This window comes from Toxotes jaculatrix, chromosome 17 (assembly GCF_017976425.1).
Source record: "Toxotes jaculatrix isolate fToxJac2 chromosome 17, fToxJac2.pri, whole genome shotgun sequence".
NCBI classification, from domain to species: Eukaryota; Metazoa; Chordata; class Actinopteri; family Toxotidae; genus Toxotes; species Toxotes jaculatrix.
The window spans coordinates 18,718,861-18,743,001 of record NC_054410.1 but is presented as its reverse complement, the minus strand read 5'-3'; the positions used below and the strand labels follow the sequence as shown (position 1 = coordinate 18,743,001).

General features: G+C 42.0%; 2 protein-coding genes across 8 annotated transcripts in view; one reads left to right on the top strand and one right to left on the bottom strand.

Annotated features, from left to right (window-relative positions):
* Positions 1-3,182: 3,182 nt before the first annotated feature.
* LOC121197486 (insulinoma-associated protein 2) lies at positions 3,183-5,192 on the top strand. The gene has a single exon (XM_041061117.1). The coding sequence runs from the start codon at positions 3,183-3,185 to the stop codon at positions 5,190-5,192; it is 2,010 nt and encodes a 669-aa protein (XP_040917051.1).
* A 4,925-nt stretch (positions 5,193-10,117) lies between these two features.
* The window catches only part of ralgapa1 (Ral GTPase activating protein catalytic subunit alpha 1), a 59,942-nt gene continuing 45,918 nt past the window's right edge, over positions 10,118-24,141 (bottom strand). For 6 of the 7 annotated variants that reach the window (XM_041060335.1, XM_041060334.1, XM_041060328.1 and 3 more), the window contains 2 exons: positions 15,353-15,477; positions 10,118-10,781 (listed from right to left, as the gene is read on the bottom strand). In XM_041060335.1, the coding sequence (XP_040916269.1) occupies positions 10,636-10,781; positions 15,353-15,477 (271 nt within the window). In that variant the 3' untranslated portion in view covers positions 10,118-10,635. Of the gene's footprint in view, positions 10,782-13,721; positions 13,754-15,352; positions 15,478-24,141 lie in introns of all 7 variants that reach the window. The other variant, XM_041060332.1, reaches the window with a different exon arrangement.

Genomic DNA, 24,141 nt, shown 5'->3' with positions numbered 1-24,141 from the left:
CTGTTCTCATAGCAATCACAGAGGCAACCAACAGAACCCAGACTCAGGCACAGTGGAACTTGCTTTACTTATGGGGACTCATGAGGCAAATAAGTAAAGTCATCTCAAGGTGAGAAAGTCAAATGATGTATTACTGCTCTTACTGGCTACGTTCCCACCCAGTATCATTAACCCTAAATGAAACCTATTCTTACTCTTTCAGTCACTCAGAACTCCAAGTCCTAAAACTGAACTACCAGACTCTGAATTAACAACTAAGATTAACAAGTAGATTTTTGTTATACATTTGGCTCAACACACGCTGACACAATCATGCACAAACTGAATTCCCATCAGTCGTAGTTAAGATGTAAACTCCATGTAAACACAGACAGGCGGAAAGACAGCTCAGCTGTATAATGCTGCAGTACTTAAAGGCTTGTGACTGAGAAGCACAGATCAATAGTCATTTTCAGCAGTCTGGAGGATTATCCACCTCACTGCCCACTGATGTGATGCAAACTAAAGACACACACACACACACACACACACTCATACAAACAGACACTTCATGTCCTCTAGCTGGCAGCCTCTCCAGACTATCTGTGAATCCATATTTTTACAGGAGATTGAGAACTTTTACCCCGTTCTTAAGCTGCCTGCTCTGTCCTGTCCATCCTTACATCAGTTTCATTATTTTAACCTCAAGGCAGAGGGCTGTGTCTCAGCCCTGCTCCGTCGTCTCATGATGTGATCTGAATCATCCTTTTCTCTGAATAGTTACCATTTGATGTGTCAGCTCAATAGTAAATAAAAATTCTGTCATTTCATAAATAACAAAAGAAATATCGCCATAATTCCAAGATACTGTACAACCTGTTGCTGCTGGTTGCATTACCTCAGGGTTTAAAGTGAGACTTAAACACTTTATTGAACAGTAAATCTGCAGTGTAGTGGCAAAATAAAAGGAGGGTGGGCCTACCTTGAAAGTACTGGAGTGTAACTTCCATCTTTGATACAGCTCATTTGCCATCTGCTGCGTAGTTTGGTTCTCACATCTGGATCTTTGTGTTTCACTGTATATTAGAGACAGTGGGAGGGAGAGTACCATGAAGCAGTTTGTCAGATTTATTACAGTAATAATAAATGGTATGATATCATCATGGAAGCCCATAACTGCCAGGTACAGAAAAAAAATGCTCATAATAAGTCAAAATTATCAGAAATTAAGCCATACTTAGGAAATGAGTTTGGACTTTTGGTCTCTTGGTCAAAATTATGAAATAAAAAAGTCATAATTTTGAATTTTTTTCTAAGTACTCTTCATGAGTATTTTTTATTTTACTTATTCATGGCTTGGGTGAACAGATGAAAATGAGCAAAGGCCTCAGTCACTCACATGTTTACTGTTCCAGTCAGTGGGGTCAATAAAGGCTGAACCGGGTCAAGGTTTCCTCTCAGTGGGAGACAATTACAGTGAAAAACAACCAAACCGAAGATCCAGGAAGCTCGGTGCTTAATTAGTTTTTAGTGTTGGACTCTTCACCACCCATCTCATCTCCATTCACAGTTCTATTCCCCAGGCGGCCCTCGTCAAAGCCAGCAGACCAACCCTCAAGCTCGTTCTCACGCTCATCCTCCTTGATTGATTTCCAGGGAGCGACGCCGGCTGGCCTGAGCTCACTGGCCGAGCTATAGAGCGCCTGGCCCGCACGGAGGGGCCGACCGAGCCCGGGGGAAGGAGGATGGATAGATGACCGAATCTCTCTCCGATCTCTTATCAGCCAGAGCAGCTTCTAGTGGGGGGAGGACGGGTGTGAACAGTCCCTCCCGCCCTCCTACACACACACACACACACCCCGAAACAAGATCACCATCTCGTTCAGTCTTTCACTACATTGCCCTTCTGTTCTGCTGGAGAGATAACGTACACGCACGAGCGCACGCACATGCAAACACACACACGCGGAGGGAAAGCTATACCCGAGGTATTCCCACCAACAACAACAAAGACACTGATAATCAGACACTTAAGAAGAAAGGAAACGATCATTAGTATATGATCTGTATCCCCTACAGATGCTGTTCCTCATTACTCTCCAACACACAAATCTGATCAGGTGGCAGGTGAACATGAACAGTGGCAGAATATCATCAACAGCAAGTTATTTCACACCCCAGCAAACAAAAAAGACTATTATAAAACGACTCTATTCCTAAACTACACTGGCTATTAAAAGCCCAACTCTTCTGAGCAGAATAATTCAGTGAACTGAATTATTATGAATAATAATAATGATAATATTTAAATTTTTTAATGCAACATAAAGGTTTGTCCTTGATTTCCTTTTTTACCTTTGAAATCAGAAGCTTCAAGCCTCTTTTTTCTTTATGGAAAAGATGAGAGCAAAAAAAAAAAAAAAAACTGCAGTTGTCAAATATGTTTAACCACTGATTTAAACGTAAAAACCTGCCATATTTCAAGCTGAGCCACATTATGACAGAAGAGGAACCACAGACAGAAACAGAACACAAACAGTAAAAACAATGTCATATAAAAGACTGATAAAAGTCACATAAAATTATAAACATATGCCAGTATACAAAACAACTTGTGTTTTTTAGGGTGTTCAATTTTTTAAAACATTTGATAAGCGAACACCGATGTTCATGTATGGGTGGACAGATAACAGACCTTACTGAACAAGACTCTTTGGACCTCACAGCCCCACACTCAACATTAAAAAGTGAGCGCCTATTTATTCCTGTTGTTATTCTTTCGAATAGAAAATAGAAATATGTCCTTTTAAATGTATTGTGGGAGTTAAATATACCGTAGGAATTAATCACAGTGACTAAATAACGTCTTCAGTCATGAGTCGTTGTTCCGCCTGTGTTCTGTCTGGTATTTGAATTCAAAAGTGAAAAGACCAAACCAGCTTTAGGGGGACAGTGTATGTGTGTGAGCAAAAGAAAGGAAAAGAAAAAACTAACACGCGCATCGCGGATACTGTTGTCTCTGTCTCTCAGTCATGCTCTCATCACACCTGCGCGCGCGCCCCTCTCTCTCTCTCTCTCTCTCTCTCTCTCTCTCTCTCTCTCTCTCTCACTTCAAAGATCTACTTGAAAGTGGGTTCGAGACAAGAGTTGTTGTCCTTTCCGCCTGGTGGTGCCACGCGCCGAGCACTATCGTCATCATCACCATGCCTCGAGGATTTTTGGTGAAGAGAAACCGGCGCTGCTCGGCGTCATATCGGCCACGAAATAACGGTAATAACAAATCTGTAACATATGATCGTGACAGGAACAGCAGCGACAACTCTGAAGCGACCAAACCGCAGGCGGTGAAGGAGAACGATGTGCTGGGTCTCTTCCCGTTTGAAAGACAAGATGGATTGCTCCCGGTGTCCCGCGAGGACTCCGCCGGTGTGAGAGAGGCGTGGAGCCCGCACGTGGAGTCCGCGCTGGAGGCTGAGGCGGATCGGCGCGCGCAGTTACCGGAGACCGAGGAGCAGGTGAGCGAGGTGGACGTTTTGACCCCTGATGGTGATTTCTCCTGCTTTTTCCCTCCTCCTCCTCCACCACCACGCGACTTGACATTAGCGGAGTCCTGCAGTCCAGTCAAACCAGTCGGCACGAGACTGCTGGAACAGCACGGGGAAGGAGAGAAGCAACCGTTGTTCCCCGGCAGGTGCTTAACATCACCCCCGGTGTCGGAGTTACCGGAGCTGCCGTTCCTGGTGAGCTCCACGCCAACCTCGGTGTCTAGTTCTATCGAGAGGCTACTCGCAAGCAGCAGCCGCCACCACGCGCCATCCTACGGTCACGGTGACAAGTATGACCCGAGTATGACTCACGTGCACCTGTTCCCGCCACTAACACTGATGAACCAGGATCGGCACCACGCAGCGAGAAAACGCTCGTTCCTTGAACCGGATCAACGCTTGAACGGCAACAGACACAACAAACCGTCAGCGGGAAACTCGTCAAAGAAACCCAAAGTGAACCGGAAACTTAACTTCGAGGATGAGGTCACGACCTCGCCGGTTTTGGGTCTGCGGATCAAGAAGGAGAGCCCCGAGCTGAGGAGGCAGCGGGAGAAGTCGTCCGCCCCCACCGGGAATCAACCGCTGGGAGAGTTCATCTGCCAACTTTGTAAAGAGGAGTACCCCGACCCCTTCTCCCTCGCGCAGCACAAATGCTCCCGCATTGTGCGCGTGGAGTACCGGTGTCCCGAGTGCGACAAAGTCTTCAGCTGTCCCGCCAACTTGGCCTCCCACCGCCGTTGGCACAAACCCCGCCCGGTAACCAACCAAGCAGGAGAGACTCCGACAAACAAGAGCCAGCCATTAAAAGAGGCACGAGGGCTCATTCAGCACGAGAGGCAGCCGGTGGAGCTGGAGGGCAAAGAGAACGACCTGCTGCGCATCAACACTAATCAGCACCACAGAGCCCTGGACAGCTCCCGCATCAGGCGCGAGCCGTCCCTGCTTCTGCTCCACGGTCGGTCTCGGGACAGCCCCGACAGCGAGAGCCTCGCGCCTCCTCACTATGATTCGTCGCCTCATTACCGGAACCCGGGGGAGAGCTGTCTGGACCTGCAGCAGCAGGTGAGAGCGGCGGACAGCCCGCCATCCAGCCTCCTTCTACTGAACGGCAACCCAGACGAGCGCGCGGACCTGCCGCAGCAGCAGCCGCCGTCACTCTCGCATCCTCCTTTACCTTTCGTCCAGTCGTTACCGGAGGAGGAGGTGTACGAGTGCCGGTACTGTGGGAAGAAATTCCGCCGACAGGCTTACCTCAAGAAACACCTGGCTGCGCACGAGATGACAGCGCGAGCTTCTCCGCCTCCATCATCTTACGGTCAGGCGCGCGAGAACAGTGGCGGACAGGGCCAGGTGTTCTTGTGTCACTTGTGCGGCGCGCGCTTCCCGTCGGTCGAAATCAGGGACAAGCACCGTCTCTGGCACGCGATGAGGGACGAGTTACTGGCGGGGACACTGGGAGGAGGACTCAGACCAGAAATGTTCCACGCGCACAGAGAAGAGAGCGGCGCCGGGGAATGCGAGCAGCAGCAGCAGCAACAGATCTTCACGTGCAAGCACTGTCCGTCTACATTCTTCAGCTCCCCGGGGCTCACGAGACATATCAATAAGTCTCATCCCACCGAGAATCGGCAGGTGATGCTGCTGCAGATGACCGTGCGCCCGTAAAAACGCGCGCGAGATCGGCTACAGACAGTCAATCAACAAGGCAACAGAACGATGAGTCATCGATTACCGTTACGGGGAAACTATTGACTGTGGCTGGTTGTTTTCATTCACACTGAAGTTCACGTTCATGTCAGCTATGCTTCTGTTGTAAATTCGGACTGAGGCCTGTTTGTTTCAGTTGCGGTCAAAAAACCAAAAAGTTGATCCCTTGAGTAACAGGACAAGAATTACGACTGAGTCACTGTGCCTTGTCTTTAAAGATCAGTACAACCAGACTTGTAAGCAGATTCATAATGGTCCACGTGTGATATACTGACACTAGGAGGATGTACAGCTTCCCGCGGTCATGACACCAGACAATTAAACAAAACACTGCAACTGTCCATGGTGCTGAAAGTAAACAAACAACCTACTGAAACTTGTACAAATAAACCACAGCCCCTGTCCATGGTACTGTCCATGGTACTGTCCATGCTACTGTATAAGCAGGACTGTAACACTATCATCATGAATGAAACGATTATGCTTTTAGAGACAAAAAAGGACTCAATCAAATAAACTAAAAGCGGGATTATTATAATGATCTACATTTTAAATTCAAGTGGCCTTTGTTCAAAAAGGCTGTTTCTTTTGTTGAAGTCCTTTGAGAAAAACACAGTCTCTCTAAGTATTTAATTTGTTGTTACAATCATAAGGCACACACTGTTTCTATATTTCTAATCTGTATTTACAAAGTGGATTCCATCTCTTTTCAGCTTTTCTTGCATCTTCTCATATTAGAACTGCGCTCTGTAAATGGGTTGACATTTAAACAGCTGTTTCAGTTGAAGGAACGGAACAGAGTGAAGTTTGACAAAGGGCATTTTGATTAAGCAGGAGTAATATTACAGACATGCTGAAGCAGTGACTGACAGCGTTCTCTCTACATGTAGCAGATGTTTAAGCTCATGTTCAACATATTTCTGGGGCAAAAGTAATCAGATTACACTGATGTTCAGGAGAAGTTCAGTGGGTTACATTACTGACTGGTGTAATACGTGAAGCAAAGAGCCAGACCATAATCAGTGACCTGTAATCACATTTAGAAAGTGACCTTCCTTAACCTGAAAACTGGAGACAGAATCAATGTCCTAACTCTATTTCAAAGACAGTTTCATGTACAGTGAACAATAATTTAAAAAAAAAAGAAAAAAGAAAATAATCGCATCATCAGACCATAATATGCCTTTTATAGTAAATGTGCCAGTTATCTTCTCAGCTATAAAATATTTTCATACAGAAATGGAACATTTAATGTTAGTACTGCTCGTAGAAAAAACGTCTTTTGTGTTTAATGATTATAAATTACTGTTCAAATATTTGCTAAATGGCTTCCCAGTGCTATAAATGTAATTGTGGTTCTAAGAAGCCTATACAGTACTATTTTGATATGTTTCAAGTTGAATGTGAAATTTATTCTAAATTATTGTCAATAAATGGTAATACGGTACGATCAATGAGCAGTCCTCCTCTGTCCACTCTGTCACTGTTACTTTTTGTAAATCTGATGTGTACACACACACAAGCACATACGTCCAATATATGAACGGGTCTAACAGTGAGTGGTACGAATCATTTATTGTTAAATTCCATCATTGCACATCCACGCTCTCTGTGTTTCTGAAACAGACGGAACAGATTTACATACTACAGGTTCGACAGTAACATAGTTAACTGGGTGTGTATGTGCAAGCGTGCATGTGTGTGTCGTGGTACAGCTGATACATGGTCAACACAGGCAGTTAGTACTGAACTGGCGTCATGCAGTATGTATAGTCAGTAGTTACATACATCAGCTTCGTCCCAGACTAAAGTCTGGACAACAGCTGAACCCGTATCCATCACAGCCCTCGTGTTCAATCCACATCAGACACAGATGCTCCAAATTGTTATTTCTAAAGGGAATTTTTTTTTTGCTGCTGTTATGGCTGCACAAACGGGGGGAACAAAGGGAGTCTGACATTTTCCCCTCTTCAGACAACGAAGAAGTCAGATTTGGGGGAAAAAAAAAAGGCTGAAAAATATTTCTACCTAAACAACCTGAGTCAGAATCCTCCAGCAGGACAGTGCCTCGGCGTAGCTGATATGAATTTTTGATGATACTGAAAAGCTTTGGGTAACTTGGGTTTTCTATACATTTTGGTTGCTGCTAAGGTTGCTCAGGCTTTTTCAGACTAAACAAACATGCATTTATGGAGTCATACATCTGAGTTCGGTGCAGATATTTTTCAATTCATGCCAAACCTGAGATCCTCAGGAATATTTACAATCTGTAAAAGAAAATCGGAAGTGCGAAATTTCCTGTCTTTCTCGTGGGACATTAAAGCAGCATCAGGACTCAAGTCGTCATGTGGAGTCGCAAGTATTTAAATTGGAAGAGGAGGCGAAGTTTAGTATGAAGGAGTGTAAATAAACAGGTTTAGGCACTGGGACAGAGCCTGGGATATGGTCATGTGATCCGGTTCAGGTTGTCGCAGTTTTAACAGGATGTAACCAAACAAACCGGGACACAGCTGCTTACTGGCAGGTGAGCTGTAGTCTTTATACAGTGTGTACAGATCAGCCCCAGGGCACTACTACGGTGCTTCAACCTCAGCATTAATAATTGTAACAGCAATAATTTAAGGGACAACTTTGATCTCAGCTGACTTCAAATATTCACACACAAAGTAATACAACATGAATTTAGCCTCAATTTACAACGAGAAAAAAAAAAAAAGTACAATCCCTTTCCTCTCTACAGAGACACTATGGCTGAAATACAAAATAAAACATTTGAACAGTAACAGAAAATACAGCTGTGAATACACTTACTCTCAGGCTATGGAAAACAGAAATGATGGCAAAACAAGCCATCATATTAAATTAATGGAAGGACGTTCAAGCCTGATAAAACCTGTAAAACCACAACCTTGACATTTTCTAAAGGGAAACCTGAAGTACTTCACCCTTTTATGCTAATTTGAAAACTTGTCAGTTTTAGTAAGTTGAGTTGAACTGATGGAGCGCTGAAATGAGGACGTTAAATACATGTAAATCATCTGCGGTAGTGTTGAAGTTACATTTTCTGGATTGCGATTACATGCTGATCCCCTCCATCCAGATCTGGAGCTGGGGACGAGTCTAAATATAAGAGCAGGTTTAATTTAAGGGGGGAAAAAAAGAAAGAAAGAAAGAAAGAAAGAAAGAGAAAGAACAAAAAGAAACAAACCCCCATTCACATCTAAGTGAGAATAAGTCGACATCTCTCCTTCCCCTCTTTGGCCTTGGATCTGTAGTATCTCGGTTTTGTATAACTTTGATTTTCCTCCTTTTCCAAACCTAAACATGCCTCTAACAAAAAAACAATGGGTCTCAGTAACTAATGTGTCAGGGAAACGCACAGGTATTAATGAGACTGGCAGTTATCAGGCATGATAAAGATACAGTATATCCTGATAACTAAAACATTATAGTTACAGTGATGTTCATTTTGGAGGAAAAAAAAAACACACAAAGTGGCATCCCACAAAAAAAATGTACAAGATCACAGTAAATGCTAATGTTTCCTCCAATTTCCCCAGTCTGGCTGTGGTTCCACAGCTGAACGCATCAAGTGCTCAGAAAATTCCTACAGAATGAAGCTCAGACTGGTTACTACGAAAGAGAAACTACTGACGCATGAAACCTTGTAGTGTCAACCCACTTTTAGCAGATATGTGGTCTGAGGTTAAACCAGTTTGGTTTTGGCAGCTATTCTCACAGAACAGTATATACACAACAAGCGCCCCTCTCTCTCTCTCTCTCTCTCTCTCTCTCTCTCTCTCTCTCTCTCTCTCTCTCTCTCTCACACACACACACACACATATACATATATATGTATATATACATATATATGTGAATTTAGATATATATGTATATATACATACATACAATATTGTAGTTATAGTGATATATTTATACTCATACATATATAGATATACAGAATATATATATATGTACTCCAATGAACAAAGAAAGAAAAGCTGTGGTTCCACTGCATCAGGCGACATAGTGACTAAAAATACAGCAACATTCTTGTTTGGATCAAAACACATTTTACAGTAAAAAAAAAAGAAAGAAAAAAAAGGTGTAAATAAATGCAATCAACATCAGTGCTTGTCCACATTTTACAGCACGAGCAACAATGAAAGTAACAGGTGCTCGTTCTTTGATCAGCTTGCCTTCTAGAAACGCTTTTCTCTGTTTTATGAAAGACGAATCATCCCGCCCTCCTGCCTCCACACACAGTAACACTGTTCCTCACATCACATCTCCTCCACTCAGAGAAACGCTCGGGTCACTTTCAGCCCCCCTGACCTCAGGGAGGGGATTTTCTTCTCAATTCGCACACAGAAAACATTTTTGGTTTGAGAACGTTGCCACATCCACCAGATGTTTTATGTTGATTTTTTTTAGCAAATGAATGAGATTCTATTTACATTTTATGGAGGACTGAATAGAGACCGACCCCTGCCCTTTATATTTTTAGGCCTAATGCTGCACTGAGAACAAAAATAGACTTTTATCTTGCTTTCTCCCTGCAACACTTTGCAGCCATCACTCTGGGTTCTTTTTATATCAAAACTCAAGGTTCTGTCTGTCTGTACACACTCAGCCTGACTATAGTACAAATATACAAGTTCCCCATGGCAACGTTCAACGACACAACACGCAGAGACTGAAGAGACTCCGCTCTTTGTTCGGCAGTCATTGAATGTGCTCTCCGAAAGCGGTTCGCAGAGCAGTGTATAATGTGGCACACTTTAGCTTTTAGCAGTCCAAGTTAACACTGGAGTTCTTGCAGTTTTTAACATGGCACAGATTATGAGCTAATACTGCACAGGCAGCACTTATTCAGCTTTAGCCACTACGGCAAAGATCAGCATGCTGCAGCGCTGGTTCAACTGGTTTCTGTGTTCTTTTGTTGTTTTTTTTTGTTGTGAGTAAAGCTGAGGATAACTACAGCAGCTGTGAGCAAGTTACAGTATAGCATAGTACACAAAATACTATTACAAGTGCTGTTGAGAGTACAACTGTGCGACGAAGCGTTCCGTACACAAAAAGCCAGTGTCTGATCAGAACGGCAACATGCTGGAGGTGACAGGATGAATCAAGGTATACTGACACCCACGGCGGCTAGGTTCATTTCTGGGAATACCGCCCATAATTTCTCCTATTGAAAATAATATCTAAGTGAAATTCCTCCAGAGCAGTTAATTTTAATTTGTCAATTTCTTGTACTTTGAGGACAATTATAGACCAAATTTCCTCCAGAATAAAACCTTTTAAGGACTAAGTCTCATAGGATGGTGAAAGGGAAAAGACTGCTTCTTGTTTGCTAACATGATATGAAGTATCAGTTCAGCTGAGTAACCTGCAAAGATCAGGTCTTATTGGCCGATCCAGAGGAGCGTCGCAGCTTCATGGACATGCGGCTCTTGCTAGTCCGAGGAGACATGGGGGATGCCGAGTCGCTCCCGGCCTCCCCAAGAGCCGGACTTTCTCCCCGAAGAATCTCTAGGCAGGAGCCTGAGGAGGAGGATGGGGGGTGAGGAGAGGGGAGGGAGGCAAGTGAGGGGGATGGATTGATGGGGGACGGAGGGATAAAGGAGTGGAGGGAGGAGGTAAATACAAGGAGAAAAGGATGAAGGGGACAAAAAGAAAATTACATCACACCCCATGATGTTCTACTGTGCCAGACTGCAAAGACTCCTACAGAGACAAACACAGGACATCACACACAGGCACAGGAAGGACAACAGACAGACAGACAGACAGCTAGAAAGACAGGCAACATACAAGCTCTATTAACTTATTTTTTAAAAAATGATTTTATATTGGGTTCTGTCTAGCTCTTTTAAAAATTCTAGACAAGTTTATATGATAGAAATACAATGAATACTATGAAAAGCAGACTTTTTTGACACTTAAGCTTCACATACCAGAAAAAAACAACACAATGAAATAGAGTGAAAAAGCTTCTGAAAAGATCTTTTCCTCCCTGTGAGGCCCCTTGATACAGTATGTGTAATTGAAAAGTACGTAAATAAACTTGACATCAAATGTTTAACACCTGCCTTTTGCTAAATATATCTGCATTAGAGGCAACATGTGCTTGACAAGTATCAGGACTTAGTGACACCACAAAAGCAAAGTGTTGATGCTGCACAAACTGCTCGTTAAAAAAATCGTCTTCGATTTGTCTTCTGAAGCTCAGGTCTTTCTTTTTCCACATTAGCTACTGAGCTTGACCAGGAAACTTAACTTGGGAGGAAAGAAAAGGAATGCGGCCAAGTGATATTCTATCTATCAAGCATACCATTCACAGCCGGCATGCAGGACCTTCTGTTTGAGGCCTTTCCCCTTCACCCTGAGCAGGTTAAAGCTGTCTAGTGGTTTAGGGACCATCAGACACATAACACTATGCTCCTCTGGAGAGAGGAGGAGAGGAGAGGAGAGGAGAGGAAGAGAAAGAATGGCCAGGAACAAAAAGAGGTGAGAAGATGGAAGCAGGGAGGATACAGGAAAGAAGGAAACCCCAGAAAAGAGGAGAAATAAAATATAAGGAAAAGGAAATAAACAGGAAAGAGGGAGAGAGAGGAGAAAAGAGAAGGTATAAAAGGAGGACAGGACGAAGGAGCAGCCCAGGAGAGTGAAGGAGGGATGGTCAGAGAAAAGAAAGAAAACAGAAAAAAATGAATGAAAACAAAGAATAAGAATTTGCCAAACATGTAAAGAGAAACAGGCCAAAACATTCAACAGACAGAATGGAAAGACATAAGACACACAGACGGACAACACACAGAACGTTTTACAACATGTACATATATATATATGATGATGATGATGATGATGATACAGGAAACATTTTAACTACATTATTTTTATGATTAATTTAACTTATTCTCACCACTTAGGTACTTAACTCAAATGTAACAATACAAACAACTCTACCATAGAAGAAACAAAACTTTAATGTTAAAGTTATACATTCAGACAGTGTGTACACCCATGAGGATATGTATTTCTTACCCATAATTAAATGTGTCCATATGTGTGTGTGTGTGTGTGTGTGAGTAGGTGCTACAGTGCTACATCATCAAAACCAGGAAGACGGGAGCATACAAAAAGGTTAGAGGTAAAGCTTCACCAGTTCAGTGCGACACCGCAGGTTAACAGAACAAACGGGAAAATTATTGTGTGAGTGAACAGACGGAAGAGGAGAAATCTCACGTCGTTATAGAAAAAAGGATTTCTCACTTTCACTGTGCCACTGAGTGTAGTTTGGTATGAGATATAGTGTTTAAGGAATAAAAGTCAACACCCTGGCTGACACCAGTCAGTCAGACGAGCATAAAAACTGAAGCCTGTCAACATGAAACAACATGCACAAGGAAAAATGGGGTCAAAATCTCAGAGGAGCTTGAACAAGAATTGGCACAAACGTATTTCAATGTCTGATTCAGTTAGAAATTCGAGTTATTTTTTCAAAATGAAAAAATGGGATGAATAATTTATCATCAGTCTGAATCTGCGGGTCTGAATTCCTCAGGTTTGCCTAAATATGTCTTTCAGAGTATGTACGTTTTTGGCTACTGTATATACCCTCAGGTATGGGCAGGGCCATCATGTAGCTGTTCAGTCTCATGACTCGCGTTAGTTTTTTTTTGGCCGCAGCAGGCAGCTGTTCTCAGAAAAAAAAAGCTCTAAAAACACACTGGATATTACCTACCAGTTACCAAAAACCAGACAGACAAAGTGGTGGAGACCACAAAGGAGCATTGAACAGCCAAAGGGTCAGGTACTTACCTCAGGAGGTGGTAGAGACCAAAAACAGAGCTAAAAGAAGAGTGAATATTGGACTAGATACTGTAGAAAGGAAACTGTCTGCTAATATATTTGCCATAACAACACTGTAAGATGGTAATATGTCAGTGTTCTGTTTACAGCTTTTCCACTGCCCCAAAGTGGCCAAAAAAATTAGCGATGCAGGTTTAAAATAAACACTGAAACATCACGAGCAGCTTCAGATCCGTTCAACACATCTTCTGTCAATATGCTCTTCTCTAAATGACAATTAAGAACGAGGGATGAGATAAAAACTTGATTACCCAAGAGGGAGGACGACAACACGAACATTACGCTTTGTTCTTTGTGCTTAAAGATGAAGCTGCACAATGAATAAATAAATAAATAAATCTCTCTTAATCTCATGACCTGATGTAAACCAGAGAGAGTCATACCAAACTACACTCAGAGATGAGTTGAAAATGACACATCCTTCTGAACAGTAAGACATGACTGCTATAAACACATGCAGACCTTCTTAAGCTGTAAGAGACACAGGAAAAAAGAGAGAGAAATAAACACAAAATGGCGGAGGAATCGGAGGAAAGCGTAGGTTAGGCTGAAATGTCAATAGGAAGAGCCAATCAAAACAGGGCATGTCAATCATGTGACAAGGCTTACCTTTTAACTATAGGCAAGTGAGACATTACGATCTAAAGGAAGGGGGAACAAAAAAATGGAGAAAAAAAGACGAAATAAAAAGGAAACAAACAAAAATAAAACAAAAAAACACAAAACAAAAAATAAATGAACAAAATAATTGAAAGTAAAATAAAAACAGAAAGAGAGAAGAATGTTTGATCATTGTGCTGTTAAGGGAGGGGAACCTGTGAGTTAATATAGGGAGAGGGAGGGGAGGGAGAGAGAGGGAGAAAGGTAGACACAGACGGACAGACAGACAGATAGATAGGAAGATAGACAGATAGAGAGACAGATAGATAGATAGATAGATAGATAGATAGATAGATAGATAGATAGATAGATAGATAGATAGATAGATAGATAGCTGGACAGAGAGGATGGGGAAGGGGGGCTGTAGTAATTTGAGCAGGGTGTATTTCAGAGCACAGGATTCAATAAAAACAGTCTGAATTTTGAACATGATACGCATTCGTAGTATTATTACAATTACTAGTATAAACAGAAAAGCAAGTACTGCAATCAGTGGCTATGAGAGGCCTCAATATCTTGTTATATGACTGACTCACTAACTTTTTGATCCTGTGTTCTGAAATGGCATTTGGGGCTGAACAACACACCACCAACCCCACACAGAGCTGACAGGGGATTTAAGGGGAGTGTATCAGGTTGTTAGATGTCATTCAGCCTCAAAGCAAGTCGATTATTCTCATAAAAAGATTATTATTTTCAACACAATAGCTGGTGAGATGAGGAGCGGGTGGTAAAGAAAAACAACATTGATCAATTATACATACAGACAAACACGTAGTCTCTGGATATCAGGTACTTATGTCTATGAGGTGCTCCATTAAAACACTCATATGAGACTAACACAGGCCTACACCATACAGTGCTATTCCCTTGTGCTGTGGACACATATAACCTCCTTATGAAGATAATGTGTGGCTTGGTTGTGGAATTAAATTATTCTAAATAACTGCAATGTTAATTAATTGGATGAGAAGTGCGTCAAAGGACAATGCACTATTTTAAATTACACCTAGCCAGACACATTACAGAAAAAAATGATCAGTATCCATCTAATAAACTTGACAGGATACATATACATTAGAATATAACTCCCACGTGCATGCCTGGCATCTCTACGGCTGATCAGATGTCAGCTAATTCCTCAGAGATGTTCTGGAGACAGAAGAAGGCCGAGCACAGCTTTGGATAGAAAACAGAACTCATCGGATGCAAAGCTCTGCATCAGACTGAGAGCTGCCACTGTGTGTGCCGACTCTTTGTAGTTAAAATGACGCTGAAGGGGAGACAGTTCAAACTCTAGAAGGCAGATTTCTCCTTATATGCGTTAAAGAGTAGGAGAATCAGCATAGTTAAGTGTCTCTTAACTTGCCTTTGTTCTCTAAATCAAGTTATTGTGAATATTTAATCCATGCAAGTAAACAAACCCTCCTGCTGGCCGACAAGCAGTTTCACAGAGTCGCATTAGCCACCCATTCTCTGAGAGCCTGCCACCGAGGTTTGACTGACAGGTGTATCAGTTGGTGTGGTGGACAGTTTATCCGGTCACAAGATATTTCAGCGAGTGAAAGATCAGGTCTTACCTGTGTCAGATGGCAGGTGAGTACAGGGGGCTGGACTGTAAACTCGAGCCGCGTAATCCTCAAACGTGGTCGGCTCCTGGTGGTGCTGCACGATGGTTTCCAGGTATCGAGCTCGCTCCTCATAGCTTAGGTTAGAGGTCAAGGCCAAACAGAAACACAGACACAAATACCAACAGAATAAAAAAAGGAAAATGAATAAGACAGAAGTGGGCTGGAGATGATGATAAAATCCTGTGACTGTACAGTATCACCCATCAATTAAGAAAACATGGCTAAATACACAGCCTGAAAAACACGGTTCTCTCCAATTAACTTCCACTGTAGCTGAACTAGAAAAATTTTGATAATAAACCATAAACAACCAGAAAACAACTACATTGTAGAAAAAATCTCTCAACTGAAATAAAGCAAACTGCTCAAACTTTGGCAGAAAATTGTGTGCTCATAAAAAAAGGGTTTCAAATCTCCCTCTTCTGTCTCTTGTGAAGTCTCTGAAATTTAAGTAAGTGCACAAAAATTGCTGTAGCATCCTTTTAAAGTGTTGCAAGGTTTAGGTGCTGCTGGTTCAATCTTTGAGCATAAAAGAGCTTTAAAAAAAAAAAGAACAAATCATGAGAATATAACAAAAACAAACAGTAACACTGATCTGAATAGAAAATAAAAACAACAATGACAAAACTGAACTGGACACAGTGAACTAAAGCTAAACAACAGCACAACAATAGATTACAGAACAAAGGAAACAACTAAAACTATAATAGAATAAATTATTATAAAATAAAATGTCATGTAGTTGTTGAATAAACAAGATTCGCAGATAAAAACACAGTTGACAACACAGGACAGTTAGCTCGCTATACCTAGTTTTCCATGTGAACACACCGAGAACACTCTGGCTGGGGGCGGGGGGCAGTAAACCAAAGCCCTTTTATCACTTGTTATTACAGCCTTTAGCGATGAATTCAGAGAGAGGTACAGGGATTCAGCAGAGAACAGAGTAAATGGAAACCAGGACTTCAACTGTCCATCTATTAGAGATAACCTCATTGATGGAATGACATTTACCCTCTCTTCCTTAGTCTTACTCATACATCCAACCATAATGACAGCCATATGCAGCTGTTAGTCTCCTGACACACACGCACACACACGCACACACACACACACACACACACACACACACACACACACACACACACACACACACACACACACACACACACGTGCACGCGTCAGTCCCATCGTCTCCCAATAGTATTACCATTTGCTCAGTGAGCTCCAATAATAGAGGATTTTCAATGAGAGCAGAGTGTTTATGTGTGTGTGTGTGTGTGTGTGTGTGTGTGTGTGTGTGTGTTTATTAAGGTTGGTTGTGAACAGGCACAACGTGTGTACGTAAGTGTATGTCCCTGTTTGAGTGTGTGATGGGATTAAGCCAATGAATTTTCAGAATGAAATCTGTGTGTTTGTGCCTCAGTGTGTGTATGTGTGTGTGTGTGCGTGTGTGTGTGTGCGTGCGTTGTGAATGGGTCAGCCATCTGTAATAGTGCCCATGGGTTTTCTATTGGGTTAGAGAGCTGGTCTATGGGCCTCAGAAGGAGAAAGATTCAGGTCTAATGGTAACTGATCCAGTTAGAGACAATGATAATAACAACAATATGGCTCCTTTAAAGTGGAGGGACAGACTGCGCTGGCAGAAAAGAGAAAGGCGGCGGGGGGTGGGGAGGATGAGTGGAGAAAGCTGGCAGAGCAGAGAGGGAGAAACTTTAATAAACTTAAGACTGTTGATGCAGTTTGTCTAACATTTTGCTGAAATTAACCAAACTTGATTTTACAAATAAAAAAAATAAAAAACAGTTATTGTTTCAAAAATACTTTTCAAACTCATGTTTAAATCATACTGATGAAGGTGAGGAAAGGAGGGGGAGCTAGTCGGAGAGGGAACGAAGGTGGGAGAAAGGCAGGGATGGAGGCTAGAGGTGCAAAGAAAGTGAGATGCCGAGGGAGGAAGAGAACTTGTAAAAAGACGGGGGGATAGTGGGGGTGAAGAGGAAGAGGGGTGAGTATACCGCAGCGAGTCACAGAGGAGGTGAGAGGGGAGGACAGCGGGTGAGACAGGGAGGAGGTTATTTAAGTAACAAAATGATGTGGTGTGTGTGTGTGTGTGTGTGTCTTTCTCCCAGTCAGAGCTGAGGGAAGAGCAGCAGTCACACAGAGTGTCAGTGTCAGTGTCTCTCACACCGAGTCTCTATGTGATCTCACCGTTTGCCTTTTCCTGCTTCCCGCTCCCCCGCATCGCACTTCCCCCTTTGGTGGATGAATGTGTGTGTGTGTGTGTGTGAGAGAGGGAGAAATGTGGGGAGGTGATGCAATTAGGAACAAGAAGTATTATATATTCCTCCAAACAACACGTACTTATCTTTATGTCATGTTTTAACAATGTGTGGCAGTGTAAAGCAGCAGCTAGAAAAAAAATAATGAAAAAGAATATTACACATAAAAAAGGCCCAATGTTTTTTTTTTTTCATTTCTGAGTAGGTGAAAAGGTTTAAAGGACACCTGCAGGACAGAAAGAAGTCTGCAGAGACAGGGAGACTGAAAGAGAATGAGGAGAAATAAATACACAGACATGGTACCACTGCTGAGATAAATGATGGGGGCATCACTTTACTGTCCTCCACTCTTTCTCTGTCTGCCGCCTTTATCTCTCTCTCTCTCTCCTTCTTTCTTCCTCTCAGCGTGGGTTTCTGCCTGTGGCCTTATGTCACTGTGTCACAAACACCAGCTCCCGACTGACAAGAGGCAACATCAACAGAGAGACGGCTGGACCCTAATGTGAAACTTTGACGTGAGCAGTAATACTGCCTGTCACACGGTGTATGTCTGTGTCCATTGTTTTTGAACGACACACCAACTGGATGAGCAGAAAAACTCTGGTGAATGGAAACAGTCTTTATGATAACAGCTTAAAATGTCCCACCCTCACAGGTGCAACAAAAGTGCACAGGAAAGCGAAGGAGCTGTCCATCAGGCAGAGTCTACGTGGACACACACAAGCGCGTGTGTCCCTCCGTCACAGATGCTCAGGACTTCACACCAGTGAGCAGTAAACCGAGGTTTTCGACACACACGAGTCATCATCATTTTGTGTCATCACTGACAGGTGAAGAGCTGTACAATGGTAATTTATGAATCTGTAAAATGGGGGATTGTTAGTAGAAAGCAGACACTGTATAGTGTCTGTATGGTATATGACATGCATAGAGCATTACTTTTACACTTCAAACACATAAGTGGAGGAAAATGGCGGAGGGTAAATATGGTGTAAATTAGAGCAGACAGGGAGTGATTGCGGACGTGGCCTCAGTCTTGAGGTCAAATCAGGAAACATAAGGAAAAACTCCTGTGTATGTGGACTAGGAGCTACCTCATAAACAGCAAGTTTATGTACTTAATTAAATTAATTAAATTAAGCTTATTTTACATCCAATCATGCTGTCAAATTGATTTTGGTAGCTCTCCTTATTCTTCCTGGGCTTTTTTTCTTTTGTCTTCATGCTAAACCAGTCTTTGCCATTCATCTTTACATTTCTATTGCCACACAGCACATGTTAACATAAGGGAAATTTCCCTTGCCAGCAGGTATCACCACTCAATCTATCTACCTACTTCTTCTTCTTCTGCTGCTGCTGCTGGAGCTGCAGCTGCTGGCAAAAAAAAAAAAAAAACCCACTACACCACTATTTTTGCATGAAGGGATTTTTACAGCAAAACACTGGTGAGCTCCCTTGGGTTTTTTTTTTTTTTTTTTTTAAGAAAGACATTTGTTAATTAATCAAGCTTTTATTCTTGAGTAAAGTCTATTCCTCATCTTTTATGCTTTTATTCTAATAAGTTGGTTTTACTGTTTTAAGGTTAATGCATATTCCCTTATTTGAAAATTCATTCCTGACCTTGGAAGCACTATGTGATATTTAGCTGCTGTCCTAGAGCTTTCAGTCCTATCACATTTTCTTTATTTGTGATTTAGTTGTATTCCTGCTTAACTTTGTTTCCTAATTTTAACTCTGTTATGTGAGGCATTTTGTTTGGCATCTCTGCACGAAACATGCTATACAAATAAAGTTATTATTATCGGTATTAAAAAAAAAAGTAGAAACTAGTGAGAGGTCAAAGAAAATAGACGCGCATTACGTTCACACATCTCTGCCTCCATCCAAATGGCAGTCGTCACTATGAAATCTACTGTAATTGAATTTCAGATGGCTCCTCTTATTAAGTCATTAGCAGCAAAGTATCGCTCTTTCGCAGAGAAATGGAAAGAAAGAGGGAAAATTATAAGGGGAGAAAGAGGGATAAAGGCTGGTGAGGGAGAAAAAGGAGAGAGGCACACAGGAGAAAGATAGAGGAGAGAGGGGGCGGATAAAAAGACTCTTTTGTGTCGAGTCAGAAACTCATTTTCTTGTGTGTGTGTGCCTGAAAAGAGAGGAGATAGTGAAGTGTTTGTGCTTTCACCAGCTCCCTCTCTCCCTCTCTCTCTCCATTTCAACCCTTTCTCTCCCTCTCTCTCCCGCAGTGCAGTTCATTGTGGCGGTGTTCGACTACTGCGATCACTTGAGACTGAGGGAGGCCGGAGGAGAGGAGGCGAGAGGAGGAGAAAGGGAGCTTGTTAGCGCATTAGGAGCTGAGCCCACTGCTGGGATGTGTGTGTGTGTGTGTGTTTGTGGGGCAATGTTTGTATGTAGAATATGGTGTGAATATACTGTGTATATGTAAATGTGAGAGTATAGTACCTACTGAGAGTGTTCACCCCCACTGTTTGTGGCAGCCTTTGGATAGAAGAGGGTTAATTTACTATTTCTTTCTTGTTGTTATTTACATAATGACCCAGAGGATAAATACAAATGGTTTTAATTTATAATCTAAGTCATTTAACTCAATTTACAGATTGTAATTATTTTAAAATGACAATGAAAATTTTATAATGTCATATCTTTTACTGTGTCAGTCATGGCTTAAAAGAAAATCAGACCTTCTGCCACGACGGGTGTCTATTGCTTAGCTGGAGTCTGTTCATTACAGTGTCTACAGCAAATGACAGGATCTCAAAGAGTCAAGAACAGGATGGTGACTGAATCATCTGGGAAAAAGGCAGGACACTTAGCTCCACCATTAGGAAATTAAAAAAAAAAAAACAGGCTCTATGTAATCTGGTCCAACTAGAAGTACTTCATACATGTCGCATATTTAAATCAGATTTTATTTTCAGTGTAATGTCACATAGCATGTATGTAGATTCTCTATGTCAAAAGCAAAAAGTACCTTTCTCTACCTTCTGTTACGCCCCAGTTTCATGGCTCATTTTACAGGTCTTCAACTTGCTGAATAACAAAATTTCATACAGTTCATACAAAAGACAAGTACATGAAGCAGGTCGACTGAACGTGTTCAATAAGATCTGACCTATCTGTAGACTGCTGACGCAGGCTATTCTCTCATGGTACTGTATTTTTCTTGCTTTCTTTCACTCTTTGTTAAAAGAAGCTGGCTGTATGTTGTTTAAACATCAATAACATTAAATTCACAACCCAACAATAAAGACTCCTGTTCACTGGCCTGAATGACGTGCATTTTAACATTTAGATCGAACGCTGCATTAAAACTGAGTCGCTGTGTTTGTCTGAGTGAGGGATAAGAAACAGAACCTCATATTGTTGCACAGGATGCCACAAAAAAACCCAAATAAAACTACATTAATAACCAGTTGCTGAACAGTTCAGTTCCTTTAATGCTTTGGTATGGTGGTACATGTATTTGCAGAACATTGTAATGTCACAGGGAAGCTGACCTTTGAACTTTTGGATATAAAATGTCATCACTTCTTCATTTTACCCTGTTGCGTGTTTAGTGAGGTTACGTCCAAGTTAACGTTTGTGCCAAGAAATTCCCTCCAGACCTCCCTGAGATAAGCGGTTCAGAAAACCACACTCTAATGCAGTTAATGTGGGAAATAATCAGTTGAGGTATATTCCTGTCAAGTGAGATATTTGGAAAATCCCGACTGACTCTCCCTCTCTGGAATACATATCTTAAAATTTCCAAACAACAAGTTCTCTGAACGTAAACACAGAACAGTGGAACCCCAGTAAAAAAAACCACGCAGCCACGTATACAAGTCATTGTCACTGACAGGTATGGACACTGTACTAACAGTGAAGAAATGGCTTCACTGACAGCAGCTACAGTGATGGTGAGAGAGCAGATCGATAGCCTTTGAGTGAGAGTCCTCTCTCCTCTCTGCACCGGCCCTGGTGTCAACAATTAACATATGTGAAGTTTGTGAAACATCCCATAACTTTTTTTATTTCCCAATAATGCCCATCCCTATACACAGAAATTCTCCATGCTGCTCTTAATGGCCTCTCGTCTGAAAATGTTTTTCAGATCTGGAAATACTGTGAATATGATGTCAGTTAAATGTAGACAGTACTGTCATGTTTACAAGCCCGGCTGGTCTGCGATGCTTTTATACTGAAATATACCAAAGCGATAAGAGAGTTAGAGGAACCAACACTGCTGAGTCCAGCTCCCTCTGGACAATGTTCACTCACTGCTATTCAGATTTTCCCTTGAAGTTTTTATGAATCCTTTCCTTTGGTCAGACCAGTGAACGGATCACACCATCATTCAGCTGGGGAAATCGCTAACGTCCCTGTCACTGTGAAGAAGCACAGTCTTCCCTTCTTTCCACTGTGAACGAACACCTGCTTCTAAAAAGTGAAAGATTATATTTAAACTGCAACAAAACCAATTCTGCCCATTTTCTAAAGCCCCTTTCACACTGGACGAAAAAAACACTAACATCCAGCAATTGACATTCATTCCCAGGTCAAATGACTCTGCAGTGGTCACAGGTATTTATCGGCCGTAGCTCTGACTGACAGAAACATGACATCCTGGTGGACTCGCTGATTTTTCTTTTCCGGCGTGAGGCTGTAACCTGCGTCGAAGATCTACATGTTGGCATGTAAACAGTCAGGAACATTAATTCTTTCATATGCATCACTGCAAGATGCACCACTGTCAAGACAGCAAGGTGAGTGTAAGTCAGCGACCACAGTCACTGGCCTCCATGCTTCTTTCTGCTGTTTACTAATCTTGTTTTCCTGTGTATCTGTGATGTTGAACATGACACACCAGGAAAAAAACAAACAAACAGAAAGGCAAACTCGTTTACTGTTCCCTTTTTTTTTTTTTTTTTTAGTGGGTTTATCCGTGTTTAAAAAACCTGCATAAATGTGCTAATTTGTGTGTCTTCTCAGGAACACATACACACTGTATCTCACTCCGCATCGCTCTCTCTCTCTCTCTCTCTCACTCTCACACACTGTCACACACACATTAACCAACACCCACCCTATCTGTCCTCTCCACCCAAGGCATTGGAACAGACAACAGAGGGAAGGACATCAGAGGGATAATACAATTGGAAAAGCTTTACAGCGTGTAATGATAAACCTGTGTGTGTGTGTGTGTGTCCATGCCCAAAGGAACAAGCTAATGGGTTTATATTTTTCTGTGATAGCAATGATATGGAGGCTTTGTGATTTCATTACGAGTGTGTGTGTGTCCACGTACGCCAAAGATGAGGACAGAGATAGGTTGGTCTAATGCACTACTTATTGTTAGGGCTTGATGTGCACGAGCACCACACACACACACACACACACACACACTTCCACAATCATATTTACCCCTATTCATCTGCTCTTTAACCGATGCAAAAACAGAGGCCGAGGAGAGAAACAGACGTGATACATTAATTGGCCCCTTGTCATCCCACTATTTCACCCTTTGACACACACACACGCGCACACACACACACACACACACACACACGCGCACACACACACACACACACACACACACACACACACACACACACACACACACAGACCCTGACCCTCCTCCCTGTCACCACTGGGGAGCCCTAAAGCTGCCAGTGCAATTACAAGCTTTATTTAACAGACACACACACACACACCAAAGTGCACAAACACACATGTGCAAGCGCGCGCGCACACACACACACAGCATGGGAGTTAGAGATCGTCACTGAGGCCATGATAATAATTCTCTGATTAGGGAGATGGATCCTGTTCTTATCTGCAGGCTCTAACAACAGTTAGACAATATTCAGCACATGCACATATATCCATATACACACAGATATGAATCCTGGACATATGGATATAAGAGGTGATACAAAAACCACCTGACAACCCAGATGTTTTGTACTGATGTTAAATTCAAAGCTAAGGACCTTTAACATGTTCATCTTTCCACTTATTACACTGTTCACAAAACTGTCTGCCTTAATTATAAAGACAATTAGTTATATAGCACAAGTTAGGAACTATAAACAACTATAATAATGATAATAATAATCATAATAATATATAAATGCAAATATTAATTGATTAATTAACCAACAGAAAGCGAACTGTGAACGATCTTAATAACTGCTGAGTTGCTTTTCAAGCACGACAGCTAAACATTTCATCTGCTGATGTCTGGTCTTAAATTATAGTGAACTTAGTATTTTTGGGGTTTGGACTATTGGGTGGACAAAACAAGACATATGAAGACAATTCTCTGACTATTTTTGATAGTTAAGCTGTTGAGTAAATCAATCATTTGCAGATTAACTGATAAAGAAAGCTTAATCTGCTGCATATTAAAGTAATATTTAAGCCAAGGAATGTGAATAAAAGGTTTGAAGATTTTTT